Here is an 18,390-nt window from a genome sequence, read left to right as displayed (position 1 = left end):
AGTCATTCCCAAAAGTAGGCATCATCACAGTAGTCTTTTCAAATGGAGGGAGCATAACTAGAAATAATCTGGTAACCCCAAACGGTATTCAAATGCCTTACTATAAGGACCAACAGAACTCACCGGAATATCTGCTGTATTCAGTTCAGGTGGAATAGCACTCTCTGGAAAGAGCAGGTTTGTAGTCCAAGCTGCCACTGGAGGCCAAGCTACTACAATGGTGAGGAGCACCTGTACCCATCTACAGTTTGTTCGTCAGCTGCAGCCATTCCCAGACCAGTATCAGCCATCTATGCTCTGATAACTTTCCATAGATTCCCCATATTACAGTGCATTCCATGTGGCACTTCCCCCGAAAGCAGCTGCTGCAAGATTCTGCTGCCTGCTAGTTAGTGGGTGCAGCCCGACAGGGTCATATCTCTGAAGGCACTGCACTGACAGCTAGTAAGCTACCAGGCCCAACACAAGGGGTTGACGTCAGTCTGTAAAATCCTAGATGGCCTGGGACCTAAATACTTGGCAGGACACCTTCTCTAGTACCTGGTTTTCCAAGCCCTAAGATCTGTCTGAAAGTCCCTGCTTGTGTCCCCGCAGGTAGTGTGGTGGGCAGGACAGTCATAAAAGATGGGGCATTTTTGGTGGTGGCACCCAATTTAAGGCACTTCCTCCTGATTGAGAGATGACTATCCTCCACATTAGAGGTATTTAGATGACAGGTAAAAATATTTATCCAGGTCTTTGAAACCTGATGATTTTGATGCTGATTGGAGTTGTAATGGATTTATGGTTTTATTATATATTATATTTTTTTCATTACCATGTACATTGCTGCTTTTTGTTGTTGTTGTTTATACCCTTTTTTCCTCTGATGGGACTCAAGGCAGCTTACAGATAAAAACAGATAAAACCAACAATTGCTAAAAACATAGAAAAACCAATCATAAAAAATCATTACTAGAATTAAAACTATGTACATGTATAAAATCTGTTAAAACATACAAATAATTACAATAAAACAGCATAGTGTTTATTAAAAGCAGTCAGTTCCCAAAATCCTGTTGGGAACAAGATCTTCACCTGCCAGCAGAAGGACCAGGAGGGAGCCCATTTAGCTTTTCTAGGCAGGGAGAATTTTGGAGGAGACACCAAGAAGGCCCTTTCCCGTGTCCCCATGAAGCTACCTTGTTCTCATTTGGAGGAAAGGTGGGATATGAAAATAAAATGAAGTAAATTTGTTGCAAAGAGGAGGAAGTTAAGTTGCAAATACTTAAGTGTAATAAAGTAGCAGACTTTGGAGAAGACCTTGCCTAAGAAGTTATGAGCAAAGATATTGTGCATATAGTCTGTGGGTTGAGAAAATCTGAATAAAGCAGACATAAAGGATTGTGACATACATAGCAGTACAAGGACCATCATTTTCTGGAAACGACAGTTCTGCAATTTTTTATTTGATCAGACATCAGTAGTGCCCTTTTTCTTTGTGAAGACCTCTCAACTTTGCATCTCTCCCCTCAACTAAAGGTGGGGGCAGCGTAGTTGTGAGTTGAAAAGAAAGCCTTGTCTTTGATTTCACAGTTGCTTCTCTAAAGTGAGGATTTCTGGTGTATTACATGTAACCAAATTAGTTTCCCCCTTGTTTTGTAGGTGCTCTCTGCTCTCGACATACTCCAGCCACCACACATTGACTACTTTGAAGAAATGTATCCTAAACACTAAATAAACAGTCTTAAATGAGGTAGGTGTTGATTTGACTCCAGCCTATAAAAATGCCTGCTGCTTTTGAATTTCTTAATCTTTGAGCTTTCTGGCCTCTGGAAAGGTGGTAGGTAGGCCAGCTGTCATAGCCCATATGGCAAGTGGTTGCTGATCAGAGGGGCAGTTAGGGAGGCGGGTGTGAGTGTAAGTATTTGTGGTCATCTTTAGATAACATGAATGAATAATCCCATCGGTAAGGGTTTAGAGTGCACCACTCCCCCCTTATCTACTGAAAATGTGTAGGAGAGTTTCCCCAAAATGGCTGCAGATAAATGATTTTGTAATGCATTGTTGCTGACATAATAGTTTTGAAACACGTGACTGTGCCTTGAAGCACATGCAGAGTGGAGTTAGTTACATTATCAATGGTTTTAAAGTGTTATGGTCAAAGTGTAGATTTCTTTTTTTTAACCCTTTTAATGCTTGCTTATGACCAAAGAGTATTCTGATTTTCAATACTGTATGGAATAAAGGGGTGGTATTTAGTTCATATTGTATAACAGAGCATAAGTCTGTAGTTGCCTGGCTTTGCAGTCTACGTTACTTGGGCAGTGACCCATTACTGTTGGTACTCTGGCTATATTTTAGATGTTTTCGGCAGCAGGTTATCTTGGGTTCATAAGATGCTTCCGGTTAAGATCATTGCCAAGAATTGGCTTTTGTTCACTGCTGACCTTTAAAGCCTCAACTGCGTATGACACGAGAAGTCTGTGATCAGGATCTCTTGCTGTCTTCTAAAAACTCAATAGCAGCTGAAGATAAACCGTTTATCTTTCTACTCCTTCCACCTTTGGTGGTGTTGGGGTGTGTGTGTGTGGTTAAGCAACAAAATTGCTTGGTGGCATCACCTTTGATGCCAAGATACTGATCAGATTCATATTCTGTCACTCACACATGCTTACATGCTAACACAGCTGTCACCTACCCCTGCTAATCAGTGTGGGTTTTTAACCTACAGGAGATTCTTGATTAGTTCTCGTTTAGTAATCACATTTAGTTTGGCGCCAAGCCTTATATATGAAGTTTTAGGTTCAAAATGGTACAATAAAAAAAGGCTTGTGGATCTTCCAGTGTAGAGGGGCTAAATGCTCAGACTTGATCCTCAGCTCCTCAAATTAAAATCTTCCAGGTGTCTAAGAACTTGGCCTTATAACAGATAATGTATATGGGCCAATAGGACATGTAATTAACAAATTATGATCCTTGCTTCTTGTTGGCTTCAATAACTTTTTCTGTATTTGCATTATTTGTGGGTATGCTGATCATGTAGAAATGATATATTCCTAAGGACCTCACCCCCAATTTCTTATATACTTGCATTGTTCAGAAAGTGAATTTGCTAATATTCCTTTTGTCAGTTCAAAGAGGATGTAGATGGTATCCACCTAGCCAAGGACAGTGATTTAAATAAGAATTGTTTTTGTTCCTCTTAGGGAGTTTACCAGCTTACAGTGCTAAAGATCTTAATGGCAACAGTCTGCCTAGACTCATCCGGCTAATCTATTACTATATTTAGAGTTAACTTAAAACATTAGAGCAGATGAAAAGATAATTGCTACAAAACATTTGGAAAAGGCTTTGCCAGGTCTTATTTGGGTGAGTAAAAGACACAAAGTAGACAGACAGAGCAGTGTGGAATATCATTTTGTGCCCCCCCCCAAAAAAAGCTTTCATTTCTGGGTAGATTTTACAAATCTTTGAACTGTTAAGAATGCCAGGTTGATGACAAAGTGCCACATACTTTAAAACATAGTTTGGGGGGGTTAATGGTGGCTTGAGACTGTAACAATAATCAATAACCATATTTTTCCATGTATAAGACAATATTTTTTCCTTAGAAATAATAGGCAAAAATTGTGGGTTGTCTTATACGTGGATAGCAGAGGGGGAACGGGTGATTGGTGGCAACAGCCAGCAGGAGATTGGCCTGCCGACGATTTACTGCGGCAATTGGGCAATTGATTTACGGCAGCGGCGAGGCATGCGTGCAATTGTCTGTGGATTTGTCAAGTGGGCAGATGGGCTTTTGGCGTCGAGCGTGCAGATGATTGGTGTTTGCTGCGATGCGTGCGATTTGCAGTGGTGGGCATGCAGTAGAGCAAAAAAGCTCAACAACTTTGGTCAATTCCCCCCCCCCCAAAAAAAATTATTGTTGCAGTCCCCCAAAAATAGGAGTCATTCTTATACATGGGAGCGTCTTATACACAGAAAAATACGGTATCACAAGTGAATCCTGCACACGATAGGAGTGCCACAGCTCCAATTCTGACCAGACTTGTTGATATTCATGCTCTTTTAAAGCCAATACCTCTTCAGAGCAAGGGTCTTTCCTTTACTAGAGTAATAAAGGGGAACTCAGAAATGGCTTGGGTGATTTATAGCTGATAGTAATTTACTAGTTTTATCTTTACTGGTTCTGTCATCTTTTATCTCTTACTCTTAAGACTTAAGACTGGGAAAGGCATGGGTGGGGAAGCAAACCTCATTGCTCAAATTGCTTCTTAAAATACATAACAACAACACACATGTTGCTCATATAAGCCTTGCTTGGAAGGAGATGAAAAGCTTGTATAAGATGACAACTGTGGAAATAAGCAAGGTGACGAAGCATCCAGATGTTCCTGACTATTGGAACTGTCCAGATCACTTTTGAGAGTATGCAGTGCAAGGCAAGAAGGTAGGTGGGCTGCGTTAAATGGCCAGAAGGTGTTTGAATGGGGCTAATCAAATGATTTGCTGCAGGTCAAACTTTTACTACAAAGCAGGCTCTTGTGAAACTTTTCTTTTCATTTAGACCTAAAACTTATTACTGAGGCACACCGATTGTAGTGGTGGAAAGCCATAACTCTTTTAATATTTCCTTGAAAACCTAATTGCTAAATCCCTCTAAGTGGGAGTGGGTAACCCTTATAAAGGACTAAAAATATATTCAGATTCCTAGGAGCCAAAATCAGATATTTGAATTCTTGGCAGCTGAATACTTCGGCACCAAAAGAAGCAGGAACCAACCCTATAAAAACTGGGTAAAATAGAGATGCAGTGCTGGTGCTTAGAGACTAGGTGTCAAGGATTTTTCCAGCCCTGACCTTATGGTGTACTGAAAGAGAGATAATCTGTGCTTGTGAGCAACATACACTGCATCAGAGAAGAATGCTAAAAAGACACAAGTCCTAGATAATATAGGCAAACCCACCCATTGCTATACTTAATGCTTTTGGCACAGACAGAAGTTATCCTGTTCCTCAGTGTGATTCAGCATTCCATGCTTGAGGTATCCCTTGTTGGAGAAAGGCAAGGTCTGCTCATTTTGCTGTTGGTTAGCTGCTTTTACCTCTAGATAGAGGCATATGGCTGGGGCCCTACAGAATGTTAGAAAGGGTTGCCTTCCCTGAGTCCTCTGTGATCTACCCAGTGCAGCTTATCTAGGGCCTCTGAGTAGAAAATGCAAACTCTGTTGTACAGAGATATGTTCTTTCCCACAATGGACACTGGAAAATATTTCTAAAAAGATGGCGTTCTTTGGGGTGTTTCACCCTCCTCCACTATTAATCATTGCTTATAACCACATCCTAGCTTGACTCCCATTTGAGATGTTGGTTTGAGGTGATGGAAGTGTTGTTCTGTTGCACTTAACTCATGATGAAAATCAAAGGTTTTGGAGCGAGTTTCTAATCTATGGGGCCTGGGAGGAGGAAACAAATATGATGAACAACCAGCTTCAACCCAATGGAGCATGATTTGCTTTAGATCAGCCTCCAGCCCAGCCCCCACCCCTTGAGCCTGGGGAAAGATTTGGAATTTTAAGAAAATGTCACGGGTACTATAAAATACCCATTTAATTAATTATATATATGGGAGGCTCCCCCCTCAAGCCTAATTGCAACAAGGGAAGGGGGATTTGGGGGGTGGGGAGGTCACAGCTGGAAACCCCTTGAAATTGCTCTACTCTGTTGTAATTCAGCTTCAAGAAAGGCTATTGTAGTTGGTAAAAAGGCTTCTTTGAAGCCTAATTATGGTGTGAGAGAGGTGTTTTCAGTGTGTTTAGATGGGGGTGGAATAGCTGGGGAGGGGAGAGAGTAGCTTCTTCCTTCAGCTGCACTCCCTCTCTCTGAAAATGCCCCATGTGCTGTAATCCGGCAAGCTTAATTCCAGCAGGGAAAGAAGAGGTGGGCAGGATCTGGTGGGTGTCTATGGCTGGTGACCTATATTGATAAAGCACTGTGTGCATGATGCCTTACAGAGCAACAGAAGACAGATCTCTGACTTAAGGAGCTAAGCCCAAAATTCAGGAAAGGGAGGCCACAGAGGGATCAGGTAGAGATGAGGGTAAACCGACTTTGTTTTAGTAAGGGATGAGCACCAGATATCATGCATTTTACATGCAAAAAGGACCCTGATTAGATCCCTGCAACTGCAGATAGGGCTGCTCTCTACAACCTTGGAGAGATGCTTCCAGCCATCACCTTTCATTCAATATAAGGCAGCTTTCTATAATCCTGTACATCACAGAAAAGATGGGATCTATCCTCCCTCATAGGAGCCAGTTGCTTTTCTACCCCGGCCCTCTCTGTGTTGTTGCAGGTAGGTCTCAGGGCTTTATAAAGTCATCTTGCAGGGGGAACGCAGTCCATGAGCAGCTGCCAGTTGGCCATCTGCACTCTAGGCAAATGTTTGCCTGAGGCAGATGAATAAAATATTGCCTGTATTGTCACGAATGCTTGCCTATAGGGTGTTGGGCAAGAATTTTTTAATATATTTTTTTAGTGTAGGAAAATAGGCAATCAGATGGAAGTAATGCATTTCCCAGAGACCCTGACATCTTACTGCCTTTTTGTTTTTCACTTCATTGAGCTGGCTTTGTCAACTAGTTTCAGCATGGTACGAAAAAAGCAGTGCCTATGGTGTAATGAAGCTTGGCTTTCTTTTATAAACCACATGCACTAAGAGCTTGAGCAAGGAAGTTGAGCAATGATATGTTGTAAGCATGTCAGTGTACAAAATTGGAAATGCCAGTTTCCTCAATTTACAAGTTGGGTGGAGAAACCCTTTCAAGTTTTAATTATTTAAATCTTAGTTTGCGTAAGAGATCAAAACCTTAATCTGTTCAGGCATTTCCATCGTATTTAAAAGACTCTTCAAGTGATGTAGCTAAAGTGAAACTATTAGGATACACTTTTAACAGTTCACGTTGAAACACTGCTAGTTCTGTGTTGCTACATGTGTTATCATCAACACAGTCCAAAGAGAACAAGAGCTGCAATAAGGTGTATATATTAGACAATGTAAGCATTTTCCCTGCTGATTAAACCAACTACATGGAACTGTAAACTGAAATTAACTCACAACCTGGTACAAAGGAATAGTGCTAGGATCTTACAGCTTAGAAGGTGGTTCTATGTGGGTTTCAGATTCTTGACCAGAGTGAAAGCAGCCTTCATAAATTTAAATAAACAACCAGATAAGGTCACTAATTATTTCTTTGGCTGTCAAGAGTTTCATGAGGTGGCTGTCCTGATCGTTGGAATGCATAAGGGAGTAGAGGAAATTATTTGCTTTAAAAAGTGAATCTACTTCTATTCCAGCTTTGTCTCTTTGGGCAACTAGACACTCTGAATTCTGAAAGTAATGCCATTGTGTGTGTTTTTATGCTTCTGTCCCAACTCCATTCCACCGAACTTGCTCAGAGCTACTGTGGGAGCTTAAAAAGCAGAGGCAGCAAAATGTGATGCATCAAATGTAGCAAACTGTGGATTCCCAAGCAAAAAGGGTCAGTGGCAACCATAGGTCCAGTAGTAAGTTAATGACCATATGCTAGTGTAACACATCCCTGGGCTTGCAGGTGGCGAAACAGTACAACTCCCCGCACAATAATAAACAAGTTCATTATTTCCTTCATGGTTTGCTTATGTCAGGTCCAACAGGTTTTTGTTGTACTTCAGAAACTTGTGAGAAGCATTGGCCCACAGTAAAGAAGACTGATACAGCCCACTGTGGCATTATACTGCAAACAAGTCTAGGATGGAGCTGTCCTCCTCCCCCCTGCCCCTTTGCAAATCAGTGGCTAATTTCCAGTCAATCCAGAAGCTCACAATAATTTTGGTTGTTCCTTTCCAACTCTACAATTTCCTTTTTCAGCTGCGGCGACCAGAACTGAACACTGTATTCCAGAAATGAACACAGTATTCAAAATGCAGTCACACCATAGTTTTGTATAACAGCATTATGACATTGGCAGTTTCAATCTATTCTTAACAATCCTCAACATGGAATTAGCTTTTTTTCACAGCTGCCAAACACAGAGTTAACATATGCATTGAGTTATCCACCACAAATCCTAAGATCTTCTTCCTTGGTCAGTCACTGCCAGTTCAGACCCCTTAAGCACATATGGGAAGTAAAGGATTTTTTTTTGGCCCCACTGTGCATCATTTTACACTTACTTACACTGAATCACATTTGCCATCTTACTACAGCCCAGTCATCCAGTTAGGACATACCCTTTTGGAACTCCTCACAGTCCCTTTTTATTTTTGTTTATATCCCACCTTCCTTTCACCATGGAACCAAAGGCAGTGTATATGTTGTTCCCAGGTGGTCACCTCCTTAGTTTCAGCAAGTTGGTGGCCTCAGGTGCCTTCAGGCTATACCCTGGGACTTTCTTAACACTCTAAACAAATTGGTGTCATCAGTGAACTTGGGTACCTCACTTCTCACTCTCTACTCTTAATTCATATATATGCACAAGTTAAAAAGCACAGTTTCCAACACTGATCTTTGAGGTTCCCCCCGTACTTCTTTAATCCCTCTATTGTGCGTACTGTAAGTCTTCATAATTCGTTCCCCTTAGTGATCATGTTATTTATATGTGTTGGTATTATGATGCAAACCGTTTGCTCTGTTGCTAAAAATACAAAAATAAGAACTGTTTGCCCAGAGATCATAGCAGGACAAAAATAAATAAACAAATGAACATATGTACTGTAGCCAATGCTATCTCTGTTTTATTACCTTTCAAGTCAATCTATACACAATCTCTTCTTAGTGAGTGTGTATCTTCTAGGTTTTGAAGCTCTGGCATGAATGTGATACAATAAAATATTGGCAGGCTTGTCCCTTTTTAGCATCTCCCACGTGATAAAACTTGAAATGAGGCAATTGTAGAGAGCTGCAAATATTCTGTGAGGCACCTGCAAGGGGAAGAGTTGAGTGCTTTGTCCTTCTGTCTTTTGTTCTTTGCACCCCTGCTTTTTGTCAAGGTGAACTCCAGCAGGAAAGATGCTGAGGGCAGATATGCCAGCTGAATGTGTCTCTGAAGCATTGCCTTTTCCCCTTGCCCTCCTCCCAAGTTTCCCTTCTTTCATATAGTTCAATGGAAACAAGAGGTGGTAGGGCAACTGCTGGTTAGTGCTTCTTGTAACACAGTGCCAAAGAACCTGCAGGCCTCTAGATACTGTTGGGACTCCAACTTCCATCAGCTCCTGGCAGCATTGGCAGTGGCTAGGGATGATAGGTGTTGTAGTTCAGTAACCTCTGGAGAGCCACTTGTTCCCCACCCCTGTTGTAACAGCTGGTGTTGAGCTATATATCAGTTTCTTTGCTTCAGTTGTTCATCGTTCTTTCCATTCCACTAAAAGAAATTGTAATGGAGAGACAGAAGAAACTGCACCCTTCCCCTACCCTGTAACATACTAAATATGTGCGCCTTCCTTTCCTTGTAATGCAGCATCAGTTAATGGATTTTTTAATTGTTTAAGTTGTTTTGTTTTCTAATACTAACAATTTTCAATAAGCTTTAAATATGTAAGTGCTTTTGAAAAAATATGTGGTGGTATTGATCCCAAATGGATTCTTGTACCATCATGTTGTTTTTTGGATGTTATCAGTTGCAGTTTCACCCTTTTTCTAAGACTTGGTTTCCCTAACAACAATGAGGTGTTTGAGTCTGAGGTCTTTGTAAGGTGACTTCCAGCTATTTCTTCAAAGGGCTGTCATTGCTTAGCATGTTTGATAGTAATTAGTTCTAGCAGGAACACTTTGATTCAGAGAGAGGCATTTCTAATTGTCACAGAGCCTGAGTAAACTTAAAAAACAACCCTAAAAACTTGATAGTGGAATGAAGACACTTGCAAATCAACGTTGAAATATAAACTAGGCCAAGGGCATTCATTTCTGTGGACTGTTGTCTAACCTTAGCCACTTCTGTGTTAACAAATCTTCACATTTCTGTGCAACCCTCAGTAATGAAACTTGCAAGGTGGCTTGCTTCTAGTCTCCTTCCATTCACACAGGTTTGCAGTGTTCTGCTTGGGGCTATAAAGGTGTTAAAGGGCCAGGCAATGATATATTGGAAATAAAATGGATGTGGGTTGACAAGTGAGGATGAGGGTGGATTGGTAGGTGACAAATGGTGGTGGAAAGAAAACTAAGATGGTGGGGCATGGCTCATTGGTTTAGCACATGATTTGGATGCAAATGGTCCCTGGTTTTGTGTCCAACATCTCCAGCTAAAGAAACTCTACTTGAGGTGTTGAAATCCCACTACCAGTCCAAATTAGACATAGTCAGAAAACATCAAGTTTATTGCTAGATGACAGGAGGGTATCTAGTTGCATTTTACTGTTCTTCTTGGTGGGCTGAGGATCATTACATGTGGCAAGCTGCAGGAGGGGCTGCTCTTCTAAGCACATAATGATAGATGGCATAGGGAACAGCTTAAAGATGAGAGTCCGAGATAAAATTATTTGAACTGGAGGGAGAGATTGAGAAGTGTGGCACAAGAAAATAAGAGAAGCTTTAGGTCAGGCATTATGAAGTGCAAGGTTTAAAACTTAATGGCTAGAACTTTGAGATGTTCATCTTAATGCCATCCCATAATACAGCAAGCATTTGAAAGAGAAATGGGCAAAGCTGTGGCTTGCATGATCTGGCTGTGGGCAGAAGATCTTAGTCGGCCTGTGTGCTTTCACAAGTACAAGGGTAGTTCACCACTGACGTGTTCATTAATCACTTGGTCAAGCTTCACAACCAGCTTTTAAAAATCTGAGCTGCATATTGCTCATTGTTTGTCTTTACTTTTGAAATGGGGGGAATTGTTTTTGGTTTGTGTATGTGATTTATTATTATTTTTTATTTGCAAGAGAATCTGTTTGGCAGCACAATTCCAGTTATATTTCACTCATTCACATTCTATTCCCCATGGTGTTAACCCTAATCGTAATACATTGGTTCTAGCAATTTGTCCTGCACGGTTGGAAAAGCTATTTTTGGATTTTTTCATCTCTTCTCCTGCCCCCACCTCCAGTTAATCCATCTCTGAGCTGGCATTGATGGCACATTCCCCATTACCATAGGCAAAGCCAAGCAATACAAAGAGCTTCTGGGCAGGATTCCAGCTGGCTACAGATCCCTGCTCCCTAATATTTGAGCTTTTGATGTACACTCTGGTTCTGTGATACGCTTAAACTTGTAGCCAACTGTCAGGGTGGCCTGCTACCCATTTAGAAAGCGTGGCGCTTTCACTGTTGTCGCTTGTTTACATGATTAGGACTACCTGAAGATGTATGTGGTGGTTTTTTGTTTTGTTTTTTTAACAATGAGTACTTCTGCTTGTGCCTGATGAAAGCCAAGAGCTCCCAACGTCACCTATTGATGGTCCCAGTGCATTTATCAAAGGCCCAAAGGGGAACTGAGCTCTTGTGATAAAGTGAATCCCTTTATTTTATTCCTTTTTCTGTCCATCTGTGTGGAAAGAGGAAGCTATATTGAGGGCTCTATGGTGCTATCATAAAATAGCCTTTCCTGACAAGGCTTTTATTTCCATAGAGAGAGATACTAAAAAACCATCCTCTTGCAAGATGGATGGGCTGATACTATTATTATTGTTGAGAAAAGATGCTAGCGTATTAGTGTGTGTGTGTGTTCACGCACGCACAGAAATAATAAAGGGATTGTGTTCTACAGAGTCGGTAAAAATCAATGATCTTTTAAAAAATAAATTTATTTATTCTTTACAAAACATTACTTTGATCTTCAGATATTTGGATGTAATAAAAGCATATACAAATTGAAGGCATGATCTTCTGTCAAACCAGTTTTTCTTTGTAAAAGAATCAACCAGAAACAGAAATATGCAATTCTTGTTGTTAAACACTATAATATAAAATACTATTTATAATTGTATCATGACAATTTAGACTTTCAGCCAGATACCATCTATGTCATGTAGAAACACTGTACTAACTTGCATCTATTGGCCTTTGCTCCTGCAAAGTTTTAGGGACCTTAGTCTTTAAGTAAATGAACTTGCTCAGTCCCCTTGCATGAGTATGTACAGAGAACTACAGTTACAAAGTGTCATAGAGAGTCCGTTAACAAACATAGAGACAGCCAAACAGAAATCCTTAATCTCACAATCCCACAAGCAGATATAAATACTGTAGTATAAAAGGCACGTGGGCTACTTGATTAGAATTTTTAGATTATGCCCCAAGTAGTGCAGCCACATTCCATTTCAAAAGTCCATTTAAATTTTTATAGTGCTCAGTTGGTATGTGCGGTTGTACATGGATTAGAAAGTTGGAAGCTTAATTTATCTACCCTCTTTCTTAATTATTGAAATTGCTCTACCCTGATTAATGATTGCCTCCTTGAAAAATTTTGTATGAAGAGACCTAGGGTGATACAATCGTTCTGCCGGTGGTGGTTTTCACTCACAGTGTCTTGAGCATTGGATATTGCTTCAGGCCTATGTGTTATTCCAGCTACGTGATGTTTCACATCTAGAAGCACAAGATGTCTAACCGCAGAGTTACTTGGTGCAGTGGTACTGAAGTGTTATGGCTCTTCCTGTGGCCATACCATTTGAGAGTGGTTAAAAATTGCCTGAACCGCGTGAGTGCTGGGCTTTACACAAAGTGCACATTTCATCAGCAGTATGTATGGCTCAGTAGCCCGGCAGCAACGATATCATCAGGCTAAACCACAATCAACCCCTGAGCCTTCTACTTACTAAGTACAGGAGTCAGATCTGTACCGAAGCTCTTCGTATTAATGCAAGTTGTTTCGGGTGGCTTTCCTGTAATTTCTAATGTTTCAAGACGTAAATCTGGAGCATGGGGGAAAGTTAGTGGGCTGAACTGCTATACACATATACAAGCTGAAGTGGGTGAACAGGAGTCAGATCTCATGTATAATTTTTGTACGCGTGGATCTTCTTGAGCAGTGTCAAAAATCTGACAAAACAAATGTGCTGGCTAGATTGCTTCTACATTACCAAATAGAAACACTTCCCCATACCAAGCTGAAAACAAATGCAACATGAGAATCAGTCCCAAGAGCCACACAATGCTGATTTTTACTGTTGTACTAAAGAGAACTGACAGGAACTGTTCGTCTTCGTGGTCTGCAGTCTGATACATGATCACTATATTAGAAAAAAAAAAGTTATCCTTGTGAACTTTTTCTGTTATATTTCACATATATATGAAATTTATGATCCATAAAATTAGACTTTTTAGAACATGGTAGAGATGTATTTTCTACTCAAAGCTGAAATTTGAGACGCATGAAGTTGGTGCCATTGCACTCTGTAAGGCAAGTAATATTCTTCAGGGTTTTGCATAGTCCACTCTTTTGCAGGGTGCATTGGGTCTTTCTGGGTAGTTGGCTGCTGGAATGAGAATTGCCCCATCCAAAGAAAGATGGAGCAGTTTTCCTTAGGTGGAATCTGCTACAATATGTCAGAAGGCTGCAAGCAACAGTTGGATATGGCCGGAGAGCTGATTTAGGATTTCTAAAGGCTAGTCTGACACTGCTATGAATCTGGTGCAGGCAGTGTGCTTGTGTCTACACCCCTGTGATAAGACGCCACATTTTGCAAAAAGGGAACATGCTTAGGGAAGAATTTCTTTGAGCTTTGCAGATCTCAGGGAAGGGGACTGCAAACAATACTGTTGTGATGTGTCAGGCTTGTACATTAGGGTTGCTTGTCAGTATGGCATAGTCTGTTAGCTTCAACAAGTCTCTCAGTCAGCACAAATTAAGGCCTTTCTCCTGTCCTCTGCTTTGTGCCTTTGATAATTGTTTTGAAGCAAATTGGTGTGTTTCGTACTTCTAATTTTATGCAGCTCCTTCACTAATTATTACTGTCAGCAGCATTTTCCATCCAGGAGTGCTGTTCTGTTTGGGGGTATAAAAACTAGAGCAACCTCGCAAGTCCTCTGGCCATGATATTTATGGCTCAACATTAAATTTAGAAAGACAGACATGCACTGAAACTTGCTTCCATTAAATGCCCTTACTTTAGCTTTATGGAGTCCCCCCCCCCCCCAAGCCTTACTAACAATTATAAGCACTGGAGAAGGCAAATGACATTGACCTATCCAGACACCAGCTGCTTAAGAGGTTGCTGTACTTGTGAAACCGGAAAATCAAGCGAGGCCTGCTTTTGCTCTTGCTTAGAGGGCCTTGTTAAATTATCCAGAGACAATTATGAGGTAGTTATTGTTGAAGCTAATAGCACCTCTGAGCCCTTATCAAAAGCTGTGTTTTTGGAGGGGTTGTTTTTGTTTTAATGCACAGCAGACCTGGAGCTGTGCAGGTGCCATTCCAGGCCCTCGTTTAATTTAAGCTGCTTTAGTTGGCATGGCAACTAGTTGAGACATCTGGGAGACATTAATGCTTGGGATTGAGGTTGAGGAGGATTTAGGTGGGAGAACCAAACAAGGATGTCATACCATAATAAAGCACAGAGTATTGTAACTGGTTTTCTAGAATAATGCGTGTATTGGCAGGCAGGGGGGATGGGGATGGGTGGGGAAAATCTGTATGGAAAAGAGGAAAAATGCAATGCATGCTAATATGGTTGGGGATTTTACAATAGGATCATGTTTCCTGAGCAGATTCTGTAAGCCCTTCTTAAATTTCTCCATAAGACCAGGCTTTGCGAAGATGGTTAAGAACATAAGGAGAGCCCTGCTAGATCAGACCAAAGGCTCCTGTTCCCCACAGTCGCCAAGTTATGAGAAATCCACAAGCAGGAAAGAAAGAAGGCAGTAGCTCTCTCTTGCGGTGGTTTCCCAGCAATTGGTGTGCAGGGGCATGCTGCTTCCCATTCTACAGATAGCATGCAGTCATCAAACCTAGCAGCCATCATTGGCAGAAGTAACAGCCGAGTAATATTTTTATTACGGCCATTGAATATGTCCAGAGTAGTGAGCAAGGAACAAAAAAGAGGGAGATAGAAAACCTACTTTCCTGGGCATGATGAAACGAATCATAGTCCTACGGTTTGTGAGTTGGGAACTGGGGAAGCAGCTTTGCAAGCTTAATTTGATGGGACAGTGCTGCAGGCAAAACGGGATTTCCGTTTGCAGCAAAAGCCACGTGGGTGGTATATGTGGATGCAGTCACTGTTCTCCCTTTGAAAATATAAAAGCCAACATGTAGTGGGATCTGTCATTCGGGCACTAATTGGACTACATGTAAAGAAGCGACGCTTTACACAAAACTCCTAAAACAAGCATAGACAACTTGGCTCACTTCAAGGGTTGCATGAAATAGCGTGGGTGTGGTATGTCAGGTAACATGCCGGGCTTCTTCATCTAGAAAACCCTATGTGACTGTCATGTACCCTAAATTTCATTTGTGGAGGTTCGCTCTGCTTTTTCTGAAGTGTGCAGTACAATGACAAAGGAAGTGCATCTTTTTTATGTTGCGTATCTATATCTATAGATAGATATCCTGAATCATCCTGAATGCATGGTCCCAGGGCAGCTACAGAAAAGTAGTAAGAGACGATAAAAGTACAGTGTTTAAAAATAGAAAATAAGAAAAAGCATATAAATGCAACCAACTAAAATAGCAACATTCCATTCAAATAAACAGTAAGATCAAAACTTTGGTTTTATATATATGCTAACACAAGCTGTTCTTAAAAGCCTGGGAAAACAAACGTTTTTTGCCTGGCATTCAGAAATGATTGGTAGCCAAGGTGCTTCCTGGGGAGGGCATTCTAAAGATGAGGAGACACTGCTGATAAGGCTCTCTCTGGTCGTGACCTGTAACATTTCAGATGGTGGGGAACCCTGGAGGAAGATGGTGATCTCAGTGGGCTTGGCAGATTGATAGTCGAGCAGGTATTTGGGTTCTAAGCCACATCGTTTTAAGCCACAAAGGTTAAGACCTTTTAAACCCAGAAGAGATTTCTTCCATCTTGCTTCCCTCCCCAGAACTCTTCTAGTTCTGTCACTGCAGGCATAACCTGTTTCCTGAAAATCCTGACGCACTGGTTTTGCTACAGGCTGTGTGTCCTCCCAGGCTCTTGTCAACAGCCAAACTTGTGGATCAGAGAATTCACCTGACAATTACATTGGTACGGGAGTTGAAACTGGGATACCATCTTGCTCTTTTTTGTAGTTACATCTAAGCACTTTATTGCTGACAGTGGGGAAAATCAGACCGCTTAAGCAGGTATGACTCAGGCAAACAGGCAGCAGCTATCGGCTGTTCTCAGGTGCTTTTTTCAGCTGTGTTCCCACCCTGATGATGCATGAGAGAAGCAGGCGGGCTCCCTGATAACAATTTCGATTTAGTACATTTGGTTTTTTGCCATCTCTCTGTAAATGTCTGTGGTGCTTCCGATGCTCATTTGCATCTCCACCTTTAAATGTCAGCAGGAAGGGGGTGCTGATTTTTGTCATGCTGAACTACTGCTGTATATCGCCAACAAGCAGTTGCATTTTCTGCAACTGTGCCAGTCTATTAAATGGTTCCTTTTATCTTGCTTTCTCTATGTGAGCCTGCCAATTTGAAAGAAACAAAACTGGAACTTTAAAGATGTGCACCCAGATTGTATTGTTTGCCTAGTTTCAGGGTGCCTCTTCACACACACGAAAAGGGTTGGTAGAGTTATTTATCGGCAAAAAGAATTGCACAGGTTCCACTGCTGATGGTTCTGAAAACAGCAGAAGTGTAAAGAAATGAGCTCTACATTGAAGTTACTTTAAGTTACTTGAAAAATGGGCTACATTTTTATTGTTCATTGGAATAACATTTCTGAATGTGAGCAATTTGAAAGCAATGTGTGTGTGTGTTTTTAAAGATTGCATCTTTCAGAGATTTTTCTTTATGGTCCTTGTGTACATGAGGCAATGTGTTTATGGTTTCAAAACAAGGAAGCAATTTGGTTTGTCAACTCTTGGGGATCATTTGAGTCCGTATAGTACAGGCATGGCCAAACTTGGCCCTCCAGATGTTTTGGGACTACAATTCCCACTGTCCTTGAGCACTGGTCCTGTTAGCTAGGGATGATGGGAGTTGTAGTGCCAAAACATCTGGAGGGCCAAGTTTGGCCATGCCTGATATAGTAAGACTAACTTTCCCTAAAGTCAAGTTTGGTTTTTCGCACACCTGGGGAGTTAAGTAAGTAAATCAAAATAACAATTACTGTAGAATAAAGTGCCACTAGCTGCTGCTCTGGCCTTTGCTAACTCTCTGTATCATGTGTTAAAGAGAACGAGAAGAGACAGCTTTTCAGACATCTCTTGCACCAAGTTGAGGAGCTGAAATCATTTGTTTGTACTTTCCTTAATGAGTGCAATTGAAGATATGTTGTTACAGAATTGATGCAGAGCGACCTCCATAAGATTATTGTCTCTCCTCAGCCACTCAGCTCGGATCATGTAAAGGTTTTTCTTTACCAGATTTTAAGAGGTAACATGTTTTTGGTTTTTAATGCAGAATGAATGTGTTGGGTCCTTATCCCACCTTATCCCCATTTGCAACTTGTAAACTCACCTTCTCCATTACCTCTGACAGTGGAATCCAGCTGTGGGACCATCCATAAAGTGGGGGGGGGGGGCAAGGATGGTGTATTGGTTAAAATGTGGCAAAGGGTGATGTGGGGAAAGTCGGGAGATTTGTAAGCCTTTAACAAAGGTGGTATACTTTATGGATCGGTCCTGCTCCATTTTTAATATGTTAATTCATTCCCTATGAATTATCCTCCCAAAATTAAAATGTCCCCGCATTTAAACTTGGTGAAAATAATGGGTTATATCTGAAGTTAGTGCTACTCAGAGTTAGACCTATTGAAATGAATGGGCATGCCTAACTTAGGTTTATTATCGTCAGTGGGTCTACTTTGAGCAGAACTTAGTTGAATACAACTCCATATCTTTTAATCTGAAGTTCAGTTCAGCTTGGAAGAATTTATTAAGTTGAACAAACCCAGTCTTTGGTGTTCAGAGGAAAAATAAAACTAAACCTGCTTAATCTTCAGCTATGCATACTCTGATGAAAACCACCATGCCTGAGCATACTTAGAAAATATATGGTTTTGATTTTGACTTGCATATCTCCCAAAGCTTCCAAAATATTTAACCAGCTGGAGTTAGTCTAGTAAGGGACCTTTTGGCCATGGTCAGTCTTAATAGTAGCACCTTGATATATGTCTTAAACTCCTAACTTTGTATGTACAAATTTTAGGTCTCATTAAAAAAAGTAAGGAGCAGGTTTTTTTCCAAGAAACAAAACTTTGCGTTAACTTTTAATGTGGGAAAAATACTGGAGTGTTGACTCTGTTCTTTGATAACTTAACATTCTCCTCCAAATAGTCTGCTGGCCAAAAGAGAGCCT

The 18,390-nt window shown here is 41.0% G+C and overlaps 1 protein-coding gene across 2 annotated transcripts in view; it reads left to right on the top strand.

Moving 5' to 3' along the window:
- NLK (nemo like kinase) overlaps nt 1-18,390 on the top strand; it is an 88,843-nt gene that overhangs the window by 51,115 nt on the left and 19,338 nt on the right. For both annotated transcript variants that reach the window (XM_083714611.1, XM_083714612.1), the window contains exons 3-4: nt 1,645-1,700; nt 17,360-17,466. In XM_083714611.1, coding sequence (XP_083570737.1) covers nt 1,645-1,700; nt 17,360-17,466 — 163 coding nt within the window. The remainder of the gene's footprint in view (nt 1-1,644; nt 1,701-17,359; nt 17,467-18,390) is intronic.

The sequence above is a fragment of the Podarcis gaigeae genome (genome assembly GCF_964106915.1).
Source record: "Podarcis gaigeae genome assembly, chromosome: 15".
NCBI lineage: Eukaryota > Metazoa > Chordata > Lepidosauria > Squamata > Lacertidae > Podarcis > Podarcis gaigeae.
This window is presented reverse-complemented; position numbering and strand designations above follow the sequence as displayed.